Source organism: Bubalus bubalis, chromosome 9 (assembly GCF_019923935.1).
Source record: "Bubalus bubalis isolate 160015118507 breed Murrah chromosome 9, NDDB_SH_1, whole genome shotgun sequence".
Taxonomy (NCBI): Eukaryota; Metazoa; Chordata; class Mammalia; order Artiodactyla; family Bovidae; genus Bubalus; species Bubalus bubalis.
The window spans coordinates 20,314,973-20,336,719 of NC_059165.1; the positions used below are offsets into that span (position 1 = coordinate 20,314,973).

A 21,747-nucleotide genomic window follows, 5' to 3' on the forward strand; every position below is an offset into this window, starting at 1 on the left:
CTTTCTTTTTCCTATTTTTACCTTCCCAGGAGTTCCACCTCCGTCATCACAAGGGAAAATTCCTCAGGACCTTCAGGAAGGCTGTCATCAAGGATTTCAATGTGCACGCTTTTCACCGTCTCTCTGGCTTCAAAGAGGAGCTGCACAGGTGGAGGCAGGAAGTCCACGCCGACCTCGGCTGTCCCGCTTACAGCCTCCAAGCAGAGCCTCACGCGGCCGAAAGACCCACCCGATCGGATGACTGTGAGGTTAACCTGCGCAAGAAGCAATGTTTTTTCATTTGGTTTGGGTGAGTACTCTACCAGGCCAGACTTAATTTTGAGTGTCTCCAATTTTACTTACCAGGATTATCTGGAAGTTCTATACAAATTGATAAAAAATGTATATAAAGTCGACATTAAAATGACAGCAGGAGCACATGAAATCAGCTGTGAAAATCAGCTTGAGAATGTGAACATAGAAGCACATTTTAAAGATCGCTCGTGATACAAAAGATAAAAAGTGACGTCTACGGCTTTAAGCATTCCACGCGCTACCTTTTGTACTTCCTCCGTCACTCGCAGCTGCTCTTGCGAAAAGGCGAACCGGCCATAGGGAAAGTCACTGGCCACCACGGTGATGGTGGCGGTGGCGCTAGACTCGCTCAACACTCCGCCCTCGCTGACCCCAGTGAGTCGAAACTCATAGAAACGCTTTTCCTCCGGAAGGTCATCGTTCAAAGCCTAGAGACGGACAGAAAGAGCCACTCGCAGCAGAATCTGAACATTTCAAGAAAGATATATATCACATAAGCAACGACAACAAGCTGTGATATTAAGCCTACCCCTCGAACCACACACACACAGACTGACAGCAAAGGGCGTGACAGCAATCAGTAACCGAGGTACCTGTATCACTACAACGGCCGCAGACTGTCCATCTCGCATCGTCAGCTTTCCTGATGTTTCAGCAAATTCCTCCATGGAAGGAGGGACTATCCTCCAGGACACTGCGACCTCCCCAGAAATCGCTGGGCCACGAATAAGGCTACAACAATGTAAAATGTATATTTCAGTACACTTTTATTAAAAGAGCTTTTCCTAGATATTTGCTGTGTCCTTCAACAATAACAAATGTTCATTTATTCCCAGAACATTATGCATTTTTTTAAACCTGGTATTAGAGTACAGTTCATTTATACTGCTGTATTAGTTTCAGGTGTACAGAAAAGTGAATCACTTATGTATGTTCATATATCCACTCTTGTTTAGATTCTTTTCCCACATAGGTCATTACAGAGTATGGAGTAGAGTTCCCTGTGCTATACAGTAGGTTCTTGTTAGTTACCTATTTTACATATCAAAGTAAAGTTAAAGCGTTAGTTGTTCAGTCCTGTCCTACTCTCTGCGACCCCATAGATTGTAGGCCACCACGCTCCTCTGTCCAAGGGATTCTCGAGGCAAGAACACTGGAGTGGGTTGCCATTCCCTTCTCCAGAGGATCTTCCAGACCCAGGGATCAAACCAAGGTCTCCCATGATGCAGGCAGATTCTTTACCATTTGAGCCACTGGGGAAGCTCCATTTTACATATAGTAATGGGTATGTATCGATCCCAATCTCCCAATTCATTCCTCCCCACCCTACCCTCTGGTAATCATAAAGTTTTGTTTTCTGCATCTGTGGGTCTATTTCCATTCTGTAGGTACGTTCATTTGTACCCTTTTTTAGATTCCACATATAAGCAATAGCATATATTTGCGTTTCTCTGCCTGACTTACTTCATTCAGTACCACAATCTCTAGGTCCATCCATGTTGTTGCAAATTGCATTATTTTAAGAACATTATTTGCATTTAAATAACCTTATCTATCAGCTATAAAGCAAATGAAAGTCAAAAAAATCCCAAGACAACACCCAAAATACTGAGCTTGTGTAAATCTGCTTGACAAGAATACTGGCAAAAGCTGCACACTAAAAGCATAAGGTTGAAAGGAATTTAAAAAAAAAATGCATGTACAGATTCTTCATGTACTACACAAGGTACAAAGTTCAAATAGACTAAAGAACAGGAAACACTTCATACATGCAATACTACTGGAAAAACAACCAAAAAGATAAAAGTTTTAACATAAATCCAGCTACTTTATTGATAGTTGCTATTCCACCCCTCATGAGAGAATTTATAATAAACAAAATTGCCTATGATCATAATGTTGTTGTTGTTTTGTTTAGTTGCTAATTTGTGTCCATATTTTTTGAGATCCTTTGGATATATAGCCCACCAGGCTCCTCTGTTCGTAGGATTTTCCAGGCAAGAATAGTGGAGTGTGTTGACATTTCCTTCTCCAGAGGATCTTCCCAACCCAGGGATCTAACCTGCATCTCCTGTGTCTCTTGCATTAGCAGGCAGGATTCTTTACCACTGCACCAGCTGGGAATATCTTAGTTATATAACAGGTCCTAATTTTAGAACATCTTAAAATCTTTGATTCAGATGATTTTTTAAGGAATGATTTTGTAGCTCAGATATACAAGTAGCTCCTATTTTATGGCATAAATGACAAAACAGGGCTGAGAGCTAGACGTTGCTGAGATCTCTTGACATCGCTCAATGTGCTTTCCTCGTCATGGGCTCTGCAAATCATCTAAAAACCACAAACCTCAGATTTAACATCCTGCTACCTGCTAAGCCGCTTCAGTCGTGTCCGACTCTGTGCAACCCCATGGACTGCAGCCTACCAGGCTTCTCCATCCATGGGATTCTCCAGGCAAGAACACTGGAGTGGGTTGCCATTTCCTTCTCCAGATTTAACATCAAGACAGGTAAAAACATACCTTCAGTGTTTACAAAAAATGTGCTGTTGCCACAGGATTGTACCAGTTTATAAGAAGAATATGTCCGCACTGAGAGCAATGTATTTAGGGCACAAGAATGCTAATTAAATGCAACTTCAAAATTCTCACCTGGGCAATGAAAATCATGAAGCCCTTACCTGATGATGGCAGTACCATTGTATTTTGCTGAGGGCTCTCCAATGAGGACATGCCTAGATGATGGAGCTATCCCAACTTCTCCAGATGCTCCCTTATCTCCTCGAATGATTATTGATGCGCTACCTGAGTTCAAGATGATACATAATACCGCTCATGTAGAAAACACATGTATTTACTTAATACATGCCTGGCAAAGTTCTAAGGGATTTACATATACTAATCCTGTGAGTTAATCTTCATGATAAGCATATAAGTTAGGTACTAATATTATTCTCATTTTACCAACGAAGACATGCAAGTGCAGAGAGGCATTGAAGACACTAAGGCAAATGACTTGCCCACAATCACGTTTTAATGAAAAGGATAAAGTGGGCAGTACTTCCAATACCACTCCCATGACAAGCAAGTATGGGACTGCATTCTACCCTATGTATTAATCCACTTCTACAGTAACCATTCTGCAGTTCACTATAAGTGGCTATGTGGCTATCTCTGTTAGCTATGTAGCAAAAGCAAGAGTTCTTGGGGACCCATTTTTTTTTTTAATTTTCTGACAATCATTTGCTTCTAAAATTTGTTTATAAAATGTGTCAAGTATTCCTATGAAAATGGAAATAAAAATCGTATCAAGTAATTTGAGTATTCATATCATAATCTGGCACTAACTTAAATGAGCTTGTTTCCAGAAGCACACATTAGAGTTTCAAGAAACAAAGGACTGGATTATTACACTATCACTTTCTGTGGCAATGGATTAATAGCACAAACAGTGGTTTGTCAAGTGTAAGTATGTCACAGTTAGGAATACATTATGAATTTTTTTATATTAACAAATGATTTACCTTGATCCACTGGTATACTCTTGTTCTTGCACCTAATTAGTCCATAGACACATCAACTCTGCTGTGTAACACAATGTAAATAACTGAGCTAGCTGACTTAAGATTTGTGTAAGAATATAATGCAAAGATATGATTGACTCAAATGCCTGAAGGAAAGTACTCTAGATAAAAATGCAAAAAGATTAACTATCCTAGGTGACATCTGGGGTGACAGTATATGATACTCTCTACAATTCTAAGAATTTCCTTGGCCACAGAATTCTGCTTCTTTGGCCACAAACCCTTGCACAGGATGAAGTTCTTAATTTCAAAAAAGGACATGCAACAGGAACTAAGCTTTCATATCAACGTTGCTGTGCCATTGTTTATGGGCATTACATAATGAAACCATTTTAGCACCATTAATCCTCTTTCTCCAGATGTAAGAAACACATTTTCACATGGACCATAGGCAAATGAGAACTATGATACCTATTTCTGAAATGCTGAAATATCTAAGTAGTTATTTTATGATGAAAACAGGTATAGATAGGCTGAAAGAGACATAAATAACAGGCTAAGTTTTAAAACAACATTTTATTACAAAAGTAATGGTGGTCATTTTAAGTATGCGTAGAAAATACAGCTACTCAAAAACCACCATCGACATTTCAAGTACATAATTCCTAATGTTTATGACATGCACATGAAAAGTGGGCTTACACTGAACATGTTATAAAGCCAGTTTTATGAACGTAAAAATTATCCATGTAATTAGATGTTCTTAATTTTGATGCAAGTAAGGCTTTTTCTGCCACATTTTTTTGAATACCTGCAGAGTATTCTGTTAAATTTCACCAGTTCCCTGCTATTGGGTCATTTAGGAAGCTTTCATATTTTACTTTATGAACACTACTAAAGTAAACATCTTTATTTTTTAAAAAAATCACACAGCTAAGGAGTATGAAAACCCTGGCATGTGACCCTACCAATGCTGCATGTTATAATTTTAGCTTTAAAAAGTCCTTAGCTGTCATACAAGTAGGAAATAACATCCTCATGTTTTAACAGACATTTTTTGAATTATAAAAGCAAACACTAACCATCATTGTAACTACTGATTATTTGCTCACATTTTTCCGAAAAACTACTTTTTAATTTCCAAAAATGTCGCTCTCTCTCACCTTTTACTGGAGATATTTCTACCTCATCAACTGAGAGCAGCTGAATGGTGAAACGCCTGTCCTCCTCCAACGTGGCGTCCTGAAGTGTGTGCAGCACAATGGTCTTCTGGGACTCAGTCTACACCAAATGAGAGGAGAACACGTGTTTTCAGAGTGGCCAAACTTAAATTTTGAATGTTCTCATCAGCAGAATGACATTTAAGTTCATAAGCATTTTTTAAAGATGCCCTTTCTTTAAACCCTTTAGAATTACGGGTTTCTTCCAGAGATAATTATTACATAAAAATTAGCTCTGAGCAAAAATCCCATTAAGATTCTTAACAGGAAGAAGGAAAAATTTTTAACATAACTTTCAAATTTACTGAAAATGTTCAACCACTGAGAGTTGAATCACTTGAGTTAAATGGCCACAGCATGATATAAATAAATCACAGTGAGAGGTGTAATACTTATAAGAGTTATCTACCTACTACCCCTTTTTGCTATTTGCCTCTAACCACTCCTGCTTCCTTCCTATTCCTTCCGCAGGTGTTGATCTCAAGAGAGCTCATATTATTCCTTCCCTCTCTGGTCTTACACTTAGCTCAGTAATTTCTTGGAACATATGGTAAGTTTTCAGTACAGACTGGAAGAGAAGGAACAAGGAAAAGCAAATGCACAGAAGACAACACGCTTAATACTTTGTGGGGTAACCATGACAGAAATCATTTTTATCTTTAAGGTCTCCTCTGATGCTGACTGAAAAAAGTCCAATTTTTCCCATGCATCACTGAATAATTTTCCACAGTTTGAATTCTGCTGTTTATTTCTTCTTATCTCAGTACTGCAGGCTTCCCTGGTGGCTCAGTGGTAAAGAAGTCACCTGCCAGTGCAGGAGACGTAGATTCGATCCCTGGGTTGTAAAGATCCCCTGGAGAAGGGAATGGCAATCCACTCCGGTATTCTCAAGTGGAAAATCCCATGGACAGAGGAGCCTAGGGGGCTACCGTCCAAGGGGTGGCAAAAGATTTGGACATGACTTAGAGACTAAACAATAAGAATCTTAGTTCTGCAATCATCTTTTCTTTGAGATTTTTATGTATTAAAAGTATTATTTTAATCGCTTCACTCTAGTTGCTCTTTCTTCAGAGTTCCTTTCTTCTATTTTATAGTACTATACTTCTTAAAAATCTTATATAAGAGCTGCTGCTGCTGCTAAGTCGCTTCAGTCGTGTCCGACTCTGCGCGACCCCACAGACGGTAGCCCACCAGGCTCCCCTGTCCCTGGGATTCTGCAGGCAAGAACACTGGAGTGGGTTGCCATTCCCTTCTCCAATGCATGAAAGTGAAGTTCTACTCTTCGCAACCCCATGGACTGCAGCCTACCAGGTTCCTCCATCCATGGGATTTTCCAGGCAAGAGTACTGGAGTAGGGTGCCATCGCCTTCTCTGGTTTGCCTAGCTACACAGCCATTTGTTAGAGTGGAGACATAGGTATGTCAGAGCTGAATATTCAAGAACAACAAAGCTGTTATACAGAAGTAAATGAAACGCACCAGGTTGCAGAGCAAAGAACAAGATAGAGGGAGTCATATCCAGGGTCACCCACAAGCTTATCCCTCCTGGTGTTCAGTACTCTGAACAAGGATGGCCTTATTCCCTGGGGGAAAAATCAGACTATTTGCCACTTTGGCATGAATATCCTGCTAACATCAGAAAACCTTTCTAATCATCTGGGAAGCAGATCTAGTGATTAGAATCCAGTAACTGAAAACTGACTGCTCATTATTACTATGTGAAATCTCCAAAGAAATTTCAAAGTAATCTCTAAATTCTTCTCATGCCAAGTGAGGATTTTACAGAGGGCTAGGGCATGTAACTGAGAGGTCTCCTGGGCCATCACATATCAGAATCCAAGACGTGAGTGGTTGAAACATCTGTGACACCTGGCGTGGGATCACTAATTCCATTAGAGAAACCAATACCTCAAAAAAGGTGGCAGAATGTCCCAAGTGGCAAATGGATTGCCAGAGGGCATCACTGACTCCATGGACTGTCCATGGAATTCTCCAGGCCAGAATACTGGAGTGGGTAGCCATTCCCTTCTCCCTTCCCAACCCAGGGATCAAACCCAGGTCTCCCACATTGCAGATGGATTCTTTACTAGCTAAACCACCAGGGAAGCCCAATCACCAATTAGAAAATTGAAAGAAAAAAAAAGTATTTGCTTCTGTGTTGCTTGGTGTTGAAAGCTCTCATAAAAGGCCACTAGACTCAAAAAAAAAAAAAAAAGACTATGTTTCATTGGAATTATCTTATCTTTAAATGTATGGTCAGCTTTCTTTTAGAAAACCACCTTGGGGACCTTCTACTCTTATTTTTTATTTCGTTTACAGAAATTCATCTGCTTAGACTTTCTACATCTACTATATATCTATTAGAATCAATTTCATATAGGCGTTTACATTTGAGGCCTGGCATGCTGCGATTCATGGGGTTGCAGAGAGTCGGAGGCGACTGAGCAACTGAACTGAACTGTACTGATACAAAGTAATCTCTTACACTTTTGTGCTTTCTCTTTTAACAGTTCTTTCTTACTTGGTCTTATCCTGTGAGATTATTTTTTGTGGCTTTTTAAAAAACTTATCCACCAAAAAAAAAAAAAAAAACTTATTCACCAGTTCTACAGTTTTTCAGGGTTTTAACTAATTCCCTTTTGTTTTCATTTTTATGAATTTAGGAATGATTTATGCGAACATGAAAGTAAAAACCATGAAAGACGGATAAATCCAGACTCCCCAGTTTCTTCTCTTGTCTACTTGTATATCCCAAAGCCAATCATACTATCGTATTTACCTCTGATACATACTATCTTAAATTCAGTTGGGGAAGGCCAGCCTCCATCCTTCTTTGTGAGTTTCTTGCTATTCTTGGTCTTTTACATCTCCATAAAGGTTTCAGAATCAGCCTGTCAATTCTCTTTCACTTTGCCATCCCTCCTTCCAGGATAAAAGACCTCAGAGTCTGGCTGATAACTACTAGTTGGCTCTAGTTAGAATGGATTCATGGAAACCCTGTGCTTGGATTAACTGGGAGGAAGGTACAGCCAGGATTCCTTCCGAGAGGCTCTGTGTTCCATGTTTTAGAGCCGAAAGTTCTACAGGTAAGAAGACATCATGGATCATTTTAAGCAGGAGATGGCAAAACAAAATCTCCCTTTCAGAAAGGCAGGAGGAGAAAGGGACGAGCCAGGACGAGATGGTTGGATGGCATCACTGACTCAAGAGACATGAGTTTGAGCAGACTCCAGGGGATGGTGAAGGACAGGGAAACCTGGCGTGCTGCTGTCCATGGGGTCACACAGAGTCGGACACGACTGACCGAAAAAAATAAATCAGAGGCACAGATAATGGACAGAAAAAAGATTTGGAGTGGGACCATCAGTTAAAAGATTACCCAAGGAGAGATGATGGAGGCATGGACTGTCACAACCGTGACAGAGGAGGAGGAACAGAAAGGGTATTTAAAAGGGAACACTGACCAATCTCGGTTGTCAAATATATGCAAGAGTTACAGGACAGATGGAGATGGGGACGACAGCTGGATGCCCGGCTTGCTTGACCGGTTTTGCCCTCAATCAGGGGAGGCAATGTGGACAGCAGAGTAGTTTTAATGGTTGGATGTAGGCAGTGTCAAAACTAAATTTGATTTCAGACATTTAGGGGTGTGTATGCGTGTGTGATTTTCCCACGGTGCATATGATTTCAAAAAATTCCAGACATAGTGAATACTATTAATATCAAATGAATTTATAAGCAATACTCTGGAAAAGAACATCAAAGACAAATTAGAGAAAAACTGCAAGCATCCTGACAATGACTATACCTCATTAAAATGAAGCGTCCCACTTAAAGGACTGAGGTCATCCTTAGCCATCTCGTCTAGGGTCCACTGAAGTCGGACAGCTCCTTTACCTCCTGGGGACCGGACAACGGTCAATGTCACGTATGAATCAGGGTCATCAGACAAAAGGGATTCATCTACCATTACCTGAAAAAGAGAAAATCAACCGCAATTTCCGAATCTAGAGTTCTCTTCATGGAATCACGGGGCAGAAAAAAAAAAATGCTTCACCAAATCCCATTCTCTTTTTGTCCTAGACACTCAGCTACTTGGCATTTCCTAACTTCTTTTGCAATTAGGTGGAGATTGTTACGGAATATCTGGCATAAAAAATATAGGCAGAGCCTGCTAATCATAGTCTGGCCAACAGTTTCCCACACAATCTTCATATTCCCTCTGTCTCCATTTGCTGGGTGATTAGAGGAGGCAGAGTCACAGATGGAGAGTCTAGTGCCTGAGATGCCAGTTGGAGAAGAGGTATTCATAAGACCCCAACTTGGAAGAGCATCGTAGGACTTTGGCATAAAGAAGAAATAAACTATTAAGGAACTGAGATTTGGGGATTCTTTTTATGGTAGTAAGACTCCCCACATAATACAGACCTAATATGAATTACACACATTGACTCTGTGAAGCAAAGTCCAAACTGAGCCTATTCCATGCATTTGCTATGTAAATACAAAAATATGGCACAACACCTTCCATTTTCAAGAAAGACACCTATTTGCGTTTTTTGTTTTTTGTTTTTTTAATGACATTTTGCATTGGTGCCAAGAGTAGAGATTTGGAGCCAACTGATATTTATTGGGACTTCCCCAGTGGCTCAGATGGTAAAGCATCTACCTACAATGCGGGAGACCCGGGTTCGATCCCTGGGTCAGGAAGATCCCCTGGAGAAGGAAATGGCAACCCACTCCAGTACTCTTGCCTGGAAAATCCCATGGATGGAGGAACCTTCTTACATATACTATGGGCCTCCCTGGTAGCTCAGACAGTAAAGAATCTTCCTGTAACGCAGGAGACCCAGGTTCAATCCCTGGATCGGGAAGCGCCCCTGGAAAAGGGAATGGCTACCCACTCTAGTATTCTTCCTTGGAGGATTCCATGGACAGAGGAGCCTGGTGGGCTACAGTCCATGGGGTTGCAAAGTCAGACACAACTGGGCAACTAATATTTTCACCTTACCTTATTTAAGCCTCACAAAAACTAAGGAATCTGAGGGCCAAAGATACACATATATTAGGAGAAAAGGAATCTGGGATTTAGTTATAATAATTTGATTCCACACCAACTGTTGTTCATACCACTCCTCAGAGGCCAAAAATATCAAATGAGAGAGAGTTAAGTGAGAAAGAAAAAAAATCCATTATTAACAAACTGCATATATAAGTGCTTTTTGTTTCTATAAATAGTAACATTCTAGTTTCAGCTTCACAAGTGTATTTCCATAAGTCTCTGCTTTACCCAGGGCTTTGGTATATTTAGCACATTGTCCTGGGAGCAGCTTATTAATTTTGACAGATTAATACCAATAATCTTGTCTCAGGGTTTTTCAATTCTGAATCTCATCAGTATCACCAAATAATGCTACCAGAATATTCACTATGTGCACAAAATACTGTATCTTATAGATACACGTTAAATTCCATGGTATCAAGAGCTTCTGGCTGAAAAAAAAGATAAGATATAAGGAAAGGAGCCACAAAGGGTGAGCAACAAGCTACTGCTATTGTTATCAACAAGTAAAATAGCAGTTGACACCTATTGAGGGTAAAGCCCAATTATATATGCTTTACATATAACAACTCACTCTTCACGACAAGAGTTTGGGCACCTTAGATCTTACTTTTAGATGATAAGACAAGTTGGAAATCTGAGGCTATTACAGTAAGACAGTAGTTCCCAGATCAAGGGTACACTAGCGTTTTTGCAGTAAACTTTACAACCGCAGCTAAAGTAAAATGAATAAATAGACATTTTTTATGAATAATAGTGGAACTCTTCATTTTCTCAAAAAGTGAGAGAAACTTGTAAATACACTCCCCAACAGCTAAGTCCAAAAGTGTGACAAAGTGAAAAGTAAAAACATTATTATAAGGTTTCATCAACCGGAGGCTGGACTACTTAAACCCTGAACATTTATAATCTAACCTCGAAGCTAATAGAGAATACATTTTAAGCACATTGCACACATTTTCTAAAAACAAACTGCATATTCATATATACTATTACTCTGCATATATGCAAAGAAGGCCTGGATGGAAATATAATCAAATATTAATGATATCTACCTTAGAGCAGTAATATTATGGCTATTTTTTTTCTTTATACCTTTTGTATTTCCCAGACTTCTTAGGCTGCCTGCAAAACACTCATGGATACTCTCGTGTGAATCTTCCACCCTTTACAAAACACTTGCTTCCACTCATTCCTTTCTCAAGGAAGAGTATTATGAGACTACAGCAGCAGAAGTACTCTGTTCTTTTATAGTTCCCATTTTCTTATGAAGTTGAAATTTCAATAATCAAATAATTAGGCCGTTATTAGTGTCTATCTAAAGTGTGGTGCAAGCCGTAGTTCTAGCCTTGCAACCAAAGAACAGTAAAGATAATAAGTATTAGAACTATTTGCTATTATTTAAAATGATCTAAGGTGAATTACTGATTATCTATAAGTGACAAAACAAAGGGAATGGTGACACAGGATCCAGAAAAGTTGTTGTACATAAAAATTATCTAAAGATTCGTATGGCTGTTTCATCCTGAAACTTCCTTTGAAAGACAAAGTCATAGAAATTATGATGTAATCATTATGTCAATAATTATGATACACTTTATTTTATATTTAAGGTGTAGAGATAATTTAGTACTAGTCAAAGCTTTTCTCTCTCAGAGGCTGAACCAATAATAATTGGGCTCACTCTTGTAGGTCTTGAAAGCAGGCAGTCAAGGGGAAGTAAGAGGGGAGAGAGAAGAAATACAAGGAAACACATGAGTCAGGGCTGACTGTCGTGTTTTGTTCAATATAAATCAAGATAGAAGACCCAAGAGGTGAGGAATATAAATCTCTCCCCAGTCAAACCATCCTGGGGTCAGGACGTAACAGAATCTGGATGGCAGTCTGGTAGCAGAGCAGGTAGAGAACAGAATGTCCAGACAAAAGTACCTCGTGGTCTGTCACAGCCAATAATGGAAATGTGTTCTCCTTTTTAACTGCCTGAGGCTAAGAGCTCTCATTACTGTGAAACTGCCTAGGTTCGAGGACTGGCCCCTAATTCAACAGTCAACTCAAAAGAGCCTTGAGAAAAGAAGCTTTAAGTAAAGAGTAATGAAATCTAGGAAAAAAGAAAATTACCTTTCTGCTATAAATGAAATGAAAAATGAGCCTAGAGGAAAGCACCCCGCACCCCCTGATATATTTCACTTACAGTCTTTTCTTCAAATCCAAATACTCCAAGTGGAGAGTCATTTTGTGGAATAACAACAGTTACCACAACATCATCGCCAAGTCTGCCACCTCCAGCCGCCTTGATTAAGGAAATATTGAACATCTCCATGAGCTCAAATTCATCATCATCAATTATGGTGATTTCTATCACTGCCGTAACCTATAAAAGAAAAGAAGGAAGAAAGGAATGAGGGAGGGAGAGAAAGAAGAAGGAGGGGGAGAGGCAGGAAGGGTAGAATGTGATACTAATTTTTGATGGCAAACATTTTTAGTAGAAATTTAGAAACATAGTACCAAAGAAAAATGCAGGCATTTTCACCTGTTGTGTTCATAATATTATTTTAAAGTCATATATTTATAGTATTTCAAAGTCGAAAGGTTTCAGTTCACTGTTTCCAAAATAAAGGAAATTATATAGTAATAAAATATAGTTACAGATTCAAAAAAAAACAATGAAGTCTTATTCTTGAACAAAAATATTTTAAAAGTCATGCAGGTTCTAATAGCCATTGCCCAAACATAAATTTTAGTATATTTGGTATTAATATGACCTGATATAAAACTGTACCTCATAAATGATTACTATCTTCTGCAACTAAAGTAAATCCTTTTGGTTTCAAATTATTGTTTGTGTTATTACAAGGGAAAAAAACAAGAATGAGAAAATCCAAATTCTATTATTAGAAGTTTGTGATTAGGGGTTTATTCATCTGCCTGGCTCTATGTTAAAAGTTTTTATAACTTATAATTTGATCCAGCTTGTAATACAACTATTGGTCACAAAAATATTCCAGCTGTATGTCCATATTTAAAATCCTTTTTTGTATCCCAGAGGGAAATGACATAGACATTTATCGAGAAATGGTTCTCCTCCCTAAAACCACCTTTAATATAATAACAGAGAAAATGAAAAATCTGGATGACATTCTGTTTCTCAGGGAAACAGAAACCTGAACAAAATCAAAGGCTAAAATATAAGCTTATCAAAATGCCTGCACCTCGTCAATACTGTGGAACACAGAATACTTGCCCTGCTGCTGCTAAGTCGCTTCAGTCGTGTCCGACTCTGTGCGACCCCATAGACGGTGGCCCACCAGGCTCCCCCGTCCCTGGGATTCTCCAGGCAAGAACACTGGAGTGGGTTGCCATTTCCTTCTCCAATGCATGAAAGGGAAAAGTGAAAGTGAAGTCTCTCAGTCGTGTCCGACTCTTGGCGACCCCATGGTCTGCAGCCTACCATGCTCCTCCGTCCATGGGATTTTCCAGGCAAGAGTACTGGAGTGGGGTGCCATTGCCTTCTCCAATACTTGCCCTACAGGATGTTAAATTTAAGAACAATGATGATCCTAAGGATGTTAAGTGATGGGACTTTAACTTTTTGAAAAGAATAAACTACTGATAACATAAAGTTAGAAGGCCACGTCAACGAAAGTCAATTTGTTTCTACTTTTAATGTAAAATCTACATTTCCCTTCCTCTTAGTAGAAAATGTTTTATAGTCCAAAATTTGCTAAAATCTCATGATTTCAAATATGAACAACAGACCTTTATGTGTAGGAAACTCTAGATCTGCATGCTTATCTTTCAGCAGTACTTACTATCCCCCAAGGGCAACTAATAAGTTGATGTACACTATGCATATCTGTGTAGGCAAAATCGGACTGCACATAAATCGATACTGCTCTTTGAAGTTACTAACATTTTCATGATTGTTCACATGCTTTTTCCACTTACTGATTTAAAAATTTATGAAAACATCTTATGCTTACATATTGCAAAATGCCCAGTTCACAAGCTTACAAATCTTAAGGAATATTTTGTAATTTTAGCACTGGTTGACCCAAATCTAGAATACTGCTTTTCAGTTTTTTCCAGTTTTAACTACTGTGCTCCTGTTCTATCACTTCAGTCTTTTTTAATTGTTAAAAAAAAATTGTTGGATAACAATAAATGTACATAATAAATATCTTTAGTAATAAATGTATACACTTTTGGTGCAAATCCTAAATATTTATATTTATAAACATTAAAACATAGAATAAAAAACCTAAAATTCATAGGAATAGTCTAGTTCATCAGGCAATATTTTATACATACTTAGGCACCTCTAAGCCAATTATTATCCTTTTATAACTTTATTTAAAATAGAATACAAAGTGGGAAAGCTCAGAAAGGGTGAGATTCTTGCTTATTTATATCCTCTCTCCATGTCCATTAATAAATTATACATTACCTAACAATATCTCTGTTAGCCTGACATGGGAATTTAGAATATTATACATTTAGCTATCACCACTGCACGTTCATTTGGTAGATGCCTATAAAATGTCTGAAGTACAACCAAAAAATGCTAATATGTCTGTGACTAACATACTTGTCTATCTGCAAATTCAAGAATCCCATGAGACGGCTTAAAGTCTTCTAGGCCAGCACTGTCCACTGTTGCTTTCCAATAAACCTTTACTGCCCCAAAGCTTCCAGCCAGCCGAACTACAGGAACTTGAAGAACGTTCAGGGGTGGAGGCACCTCATAGGCAGTAATAACTCCAACATCCTTTAAGTAAAGAATATGTAAGTTAAAATGCAAGACAAAAGTAACTCTTACAATTCATCACTATCTAAATTTATTATCTCTACTACTAGTTCTTATACTTTACTCTTCAAATTAATAGATGGATATAAGTATGCATATTCAGTCTTCAGAACTCTTACATTTAAATGTATTGTAAATAAACTTGCTTAATCCCTTGGTCTAGCTCAAAGAGAGCTTAAGAATTAGCCTATAAGAAAAACTTTGAGAGATATTTATTAATATCTACAATAAAAGTCAATTATTTTTCAGAAAATACGGGACACTGGCCCAATCAGCAGGTGCAAGCTTTTGTATTACTATAAACATGTGAAAGTTCATCTCACTCTGGTAACATGGAACTTAAAAATTCCTCTGGGATCATCATTTTCTTCAATCATTATCTCAGCCACTTCCAGCCCCGGCCTTCGCACACTGGGCTGTCCTGCAGAGAAGTCAGAGTTCACCAGGCGCACCTCCGTGATGCTGACAATAAAGCCTTCCTCCAGCTCGGGAACATCATCCTAGGTGCCAAGAACCAAGAGAGAAGAGAGAGAGACGGGGTTTTATTTTTTAAAACACATTCAATTTGCATTGGAAATGCAATATTTTTCAGTAAAAAAATGACATCGACAGGAATAGGCTGCTCTACCACACACACACAAAAAATATTCCTTTTTTATGTTTTAATACATTTCTATTGACAACCTCAGAATCTAAGGGGATATTTAAGCATATGGGTGATGTTACCCAATGGAAGCCACATACTCATGAGCAAGTAAAATAAATTAAAAAAAAAATCTATCCTACAATTTTGACCACATCCTATTGAATATGTTCTATATATATGACAGTCCCTCAATTTAGGAGAAGGTGGTAAATGCTTCATACATCTTAAAAATGAAAGTTCTACACTTTAAAAAATCTAATTATAACCATATTTTAATTAACTTTAAAAAAACTGTTATCTTATTTTTCAATAGGTAATAAAAAATTTCAAAAGCTAGAATACTTAGTGAAAATGAAAGGAAATCTCTGTTCTATCCCTCATGTCTTTCCAGAATGTCCTCTCCATAAGCCACTATTATCTAATACCATGAATACCACTATTAATAACACTATGTTATACAATATTATATTCACTCAATAATATGATTACAACTAATATTATATAGTACACAATATAAAGATAATATTTAATTATATATTAGTGATAACACTATTAACCAATTTCAGTTTCCTTTCCTTCATTACAGATGTATATACGAAGTGTATACACATTCTCCTTAGACAAAGGAGAGAAAGAGAATGATCTAATCTATCTGAAGACTAATCTTAATTCAAGTAATCATATGAAACAGATACTCAAAATAACCAGATGAACTTGGGCATTTTATTCATTCAGTCATTAGTTGAAAACAACTAACAAACCAACAGAATAGAGGATCCAACCAGACATATAATCAATCCAAATTCAACGCTTCAAAGTTCATTCCAGCAATATTCCAGTTCAAAAATAAATAAAAAAATGAATTCACTTGTTATTTTTATCTTTACATTATAAAATATTCATTTATTATTAAATATTAGAGGTTTGCCTGGTGGCTCAGTGGTAAAGAATCCACCTGCAAAACAGGAGATGCTGGAGACATAGCTTTAATCCCTAGGTTGGGAAGATCCCCTGGAGAAGGAAATGACAACTAACTCCAGTATTCTTGCCTGGAAAATTCCACAGACAGAGGAGCCTGGTGGACTATAGTGTTACAAAGACCCAGACCTGACTGAGTGACTGAGCACACATATTAAATATTAGGGTGAGTGGGAGCATTAGAGTACTTACATCTTAATATTTTAAAAGTATATTTTTTAAAGATTTTACCTTTAAGAGCATCACATTTTTATCTTTTATCTTCATTTTCCTTTATTATCATATCATACTCATTGAAGCCTAGACTCACCGGCAAAATGGCAACTTTGACATAAGTTTCTTTTATGTTTTCTTTCATTATTATCATTGTTTCTTGTAGCACATAGTCTTCATTCTCAGTGGCTTGATTATTGATGTGCAGTAAGAAATTGGGTTTAGCTACCAACTGAATGGCTATGTCTCCAAGTAATCCTTTATCGCGAACGATTTGTAACTGAAGAGCGGTGACGTTCTCTACGAGACAGACGTGCCTTAAGTAAGTAAACTTTTCTAACAGCTGTTGATGCTATTCTAAGCACTTAGGGTGGAGTGTTCTGACTATCTCTTCTAGACAGGTAAAGAAAGACAGATAAACAAATATACTCCCAAGGAATACTTCGTGCTTTTCCCAACCAGTCACCAGAGCTGTGCTGAAATCACCATACACTGCCCGCGTTAATTCCCAGTTTTAAACCCTCACTTCTGGGTCTCTCTCACTCTCTTATGTTGCACATGGCATGCCCATTAACAGAACTGCTGAAAATACTAAGAAAGTGCATACCTGGAGGATGAGCAGAGGGGCTAATGACAAATGCTAAGAAGATTCTTCAAAAATGAAAAATTAAACACACACAGTCATTTAATGACTCATTATTAAAAGAGCAAGTTTGTTCTTTGGCTATCACAGAGCTCAAAGTATCTCACAACACCTATTTCACTTCTTAGATTTTTAAAATTTAATTTGCTAAAGATGAAAAAAAAAAAAAGCATGTCAATCTTCCCTACCAGTCTGTGAGTTTCTAATGACCGAATACCATGTCCTTGCTTCCAAAACATGTAGCGTGATTTTTGGTACTTACTAGGTGCTATGGTTGCTGAATGGATAACAGATCGTTTTACTTTTAGGCTACTATTTCTGTTCCCATATATACAGACATATAAAGACCTATGTGAATAATTACATGTCATTTTTCTCCATCAGTTATTTAAATGAAAGGTCCTTAAAAGATGTCTGTTTCTATTTGAAAATTTTAGAACCTTCAGATAGCATAGTCTTAATACTGGGATGGCCAAAAGATTCGTTCAGATTCTTCTGTACTGTCTTATGAAAAAACCCAAACAAACATTCTGAGCAACCCAATACATACATATTATATTTAACCTTTTATTTAAATAAGTCAAATGACCTTTATCTATAAAAATCTACTTATTCTACAATTTATACAAATAGTCAGGCAAAGATGTCAACATGAAACTCAAAGGAAACAGGGAAATAGAAACTGATCACTCATACTTCACAGAAAAATATTATTCTAATTATTGCTTTGGGTTTAATAATTAACATCTCAAGTACCACATGAATTTCCCTGTGCTGTTGACTGTTTTCTATAACTACTGAAAATCTATACAGGAGAAACTGAGCAAGAAAAGAGAACAGATAGATTAAAAATGAAAAAGAGAAAGTTAAAACAAAAACCAAACACTTCTACTACAATGATTTACTAAAACATTAATATTTCTATTATGACAGTAATATCTCAAAAGTATTTCATACAGCCATAATGACACGACCAGACAATTTAATAAAGACAAATAAAAAATAAAAAGGATTACGACCTGTCAAACTGAAAAATATCATACAAAAAGAAATTTATATCCCCAGTAAATATTAGAATTAAAATATTCAATAAAACTTATGAGAACCTGAAAATATCTAGCAAGATTTACCTTTGGGCTCTGCTACTTTAATGAAGAGAGACTCAGCATGCCAGCCGACCAAGCCATAAGGTGAGTCATTGGGCAGAGTGGTTATCACAGACTTGTTTCTTTTCTGATCTATAGTAGCACCTTTTGATGGGTCCTCAACCCCTTCTGTGATAATACGGATGAGTGTTACAATGACAATCTCTGACAATTCTGGTAGATCATCAGCAACAACAGTCAGAGTAATTGTAGACAGTGCCTGGCCTTCAGAAAATGAAATCTAAAATTTTAAAGAAAGAGGATTTTATTTATATTTTAGTTATCACTGTGCAGTAAGAATATCAAAGGTTAGATTATCTTTTAATACTGACCATATCTTAAATAAGCAACAACATATGATCCTACAAATCAATCAAATGCCTTTCACATGAGAAAGAGAAGATTTTTAGGAAAAAGAAAAAGTAAACCACTACTAAAACTTAAGCTAATAAATCATGTAGCCCAGCTGTCCTGTCCTGGAACCTACATTCTTAATGAAACACTGATTACACACACTCTCTCTCTCTCTCTGAAAAGTTAAGTCCTAGGTACCATATATAAAATCTATAAACATTAAATATCTTCCTCTACAAAATTTTTGCTAGGAATGCTACTTCCCTTGCTTAAATTCTGAATGTGTTATTTAACAATGATTCAGTCAAAATAGAAGTAGAAAGACAGAGATACAAATCAGAGCAGCTCTCTCCTGTGTCTCCATTATCTGAAGATTCAAAACTGAATTTGCTAAAAGGCACCTGAAGTCCTTTCTGATAGGCTTCTGTCTGTTTCTTGAATGTCATTTCCCTTTGTTCCCCACCTCAGAATTTATTCTCTAGTAATAGGGACACAGGACTTCCCTCATGGCCCAGATAGTAAAGAATCCACCTGCAAGGCAGGAGACTCAGGTTCAGTCCCCGAGTCGATAAGTTCCCCTGGAGTAGGAAATAGCATCCCATCCCGTATTCTTGCCTGGGAAATTCCATGGACAGAGGAGCCTGGCAGGTTATAGTCCATAGGGTCACAAAGAATCAGACAAGACTGAGCAATTAACACTTACTTACTTACTTACTTATTAACAGGGATACAAACTATTTACAACTATTTAAACTAGCATTACAAGCCTATTTCGCTGGCACTCATCTCTCCACCTAGAGAAGGCACTTCAGGATATAAACTCAAGAGCTTTATTAATAAAATCAGGAGTAAGAAAACTACTGCCCTTTGGTCAAATCCATTTTTTAGAAATCAAGTTTTACTGGCAAACAGAAAAGCTCATTTGATCACATATTGTCTATTGCTGCCATGTGCTACAAAGGCAAAGCTGACAGCTGGAGAAAAGACCATACAGGCCCTAATGTCTAAAGTATTTACTATCGGATCCTTTACAGAATTTACTCACCTTTGGATAAAATACTTCTCATCCAAACTACAGTCCACACTTAAAGACACTCTCAGGCATTTAAATTAGAAGTAATTTTAATTAAGCTTACATGAGAAATACTAATTGGGGAAATGTAATTCAGAACCTGAGAAATACAACTTAGAAGTTTTGGGTAGTTTGAATACATATTCACTGCAATACAATTTGCCATAATATTTTTAAGACACTTTGCTCCAATCATCTTTCCAATGATACAGAAATCTAGAAATGATGAACCAGAATAAACACCTACCCTGTTTAGATAAAATTCCACAAGAGGTCTTTTAAAAGCACTCTTCAGAGAAACACTGGGGCAAAATACACAAGAGTAATCTATGAAACCCAAGACAAGTCAAGGAAACAACCCATCCTCCAATTAGGAACCAAAAGCCCCTTGAACCCTCTCTTTGTGAGTCACCTACTTCTTTGGCCCATTCTGAGTCCATCCTCAAACTTGTGTCATGGATGTCTACTACCCTCCAACAGCACATAATGTGATACTCTCCCAGACCCCTTCCTGTGACTTATGTACCTATCCCGCAGCTATTGGGAATAACAGCTTCTATATTTCTCATAGGAACTGTCCTCAGCTGCAGCACACTATTGTATCCAAGGTTATGCCCCAAAGGGCTTCCCAGGTGGCTTGGTGGTAAAGAATTCACCTGCTGAAGTAGGAGATGCAGGAGACACAGGTTTGAGCCCTGGGTTGGGAAAATCCCTTGGAGAAGGGAATGGCAACCCACTCCAGTATTATTGCTCGGGAAATCCCGTGGACAGAGGAGCCTCGCGAGCTACAGTCCAGGTGGTTGCAGGAAGTCAGATGCAGCTGAACACACACGTATGCCCCCAAAACAGAGGTGATCTGAGACCAAGGATCAGTAAATCAGGGCTGCGATATCATATCCCCTCCCTCAAGCTGGAAAACAGGAAACTCCACAGCTACTGACCACACAAGTCTGGTCTACTTTTCCATACACCTGGCTGTTTCACATGTACTTGTTCTCTATTCATAGCTTCTATTCTATCCACATCTCAAAACCACATTTCCAGCCCCAGATGCATTGGTTTTATCTTTCTGACAGTGTAATACACCCATAATCTGGCTGACTAGTGTACTGAATTTCAAAAGGGATAGTGTTTTTACAGGTAGTTTTGATACTACAGGGGCAAAAAGGAAGAATCACTACAATAAAACTAACCTTAACATGTAGCCCTCTCTATGGTGATTAGGAGGAATCCAGGGGTGACATGGTCAAACTCAAATACTTCACCCATGCCCACCACCCATGGGCAGGGTTTGGTCCCATGTATCAAGAGTAACCACAATTTAAAAGTGACTTTCCTATAATGTTTTAAATTACATACCACTCCTGAGGTAGGAAATATATCACTAATACTTCCGTCAGCTTCCCACGCTACGGTTATACGACCATATGTTCCTTTTAAGCGTTCCACATTCAAGGTCACTAGGCTATCTTGCTCCATTTCTTCCACTTGCTTATATAATGAATTCTGGAAAATACACAGTTAGTCTCAGAGAGCTATTTGAAATTATCTAAGCAGACTTTTATTTCATGATGGCATGCATTTGCAAAATTCACAGTACTAAGCAACATATTAAATAAAAAACAGTAATTTTAAAAATGGTAATGTAGATGACCATGACTGTACTTTAAAATATGCGAGTTTGAATAAGTAAAAGACTAAGTTAAAGTAAATGAAAATGTTAATTTTATAGCTTTTTTTTCCCCAGCTCTATATTTTTCAATTTTTCTTCAATACACGTATATCATTTTTATAC

The 21,747-nt window shown here is 37.8% G+C and overlaps 1 protein-coding gene across 5 annotated transcripts in view; it reads right to left on the bottom strand.

Annotated features, from left to right (window-relative positions):
• Positions 1–21,747, bottom strand: part of ADGRV1 (adhesion G protein-coupled receptor V1) — a 543,743-nt gene that overhangs the window by 358,175 nt on the left and 163,821 nt on the right. For all 5 annotated transcript variants that reach the window (XM_044947303.2, XM_025292226.3, XM_044947302.2 and 2 more), the window contains 12 exons: positions 21,312–21,458; positions 18,512–18,767; positions 16,836–17,038; positions 15,225–15,401; positions 14,683–14,862; positions 12,289–12,468; positions 8,844–9,008; positions 4,980–5,097; positions 2,974–3,097; positions 888–1,026; positions 537–722; positions 22–254 (listed from right to left, as the gene is read on the bottom strand). In XM_044947303.2, the coding sequence (XP_044803238.2) occupies positions 22–254; positions 537–722; positions 888–1,026; positions 2,974–3,097; positions 4,980–5,097; positions 8,844–9,008; positions 12,289–12,468; positions 14,683–14,862; positions 15,225–15,401; positions 16,836–17,038; positions 18,512–18,767; positions 21,312–21,458 (2,108 nt within the window). The remainder of the gene's footprint in view (positions 1–21; positions 255–536; positions 723–887; positions 1,027–2,973; positions 3,098–4,979; positions 5,098–8,843; positions 9,009–12,288; positions 12,469–14,682; positions 14,863–15,224; positions 15,402–16,835; positions 17,039–18,511; positions 18,768–21,311; positions 21,459–21,747) is intronic.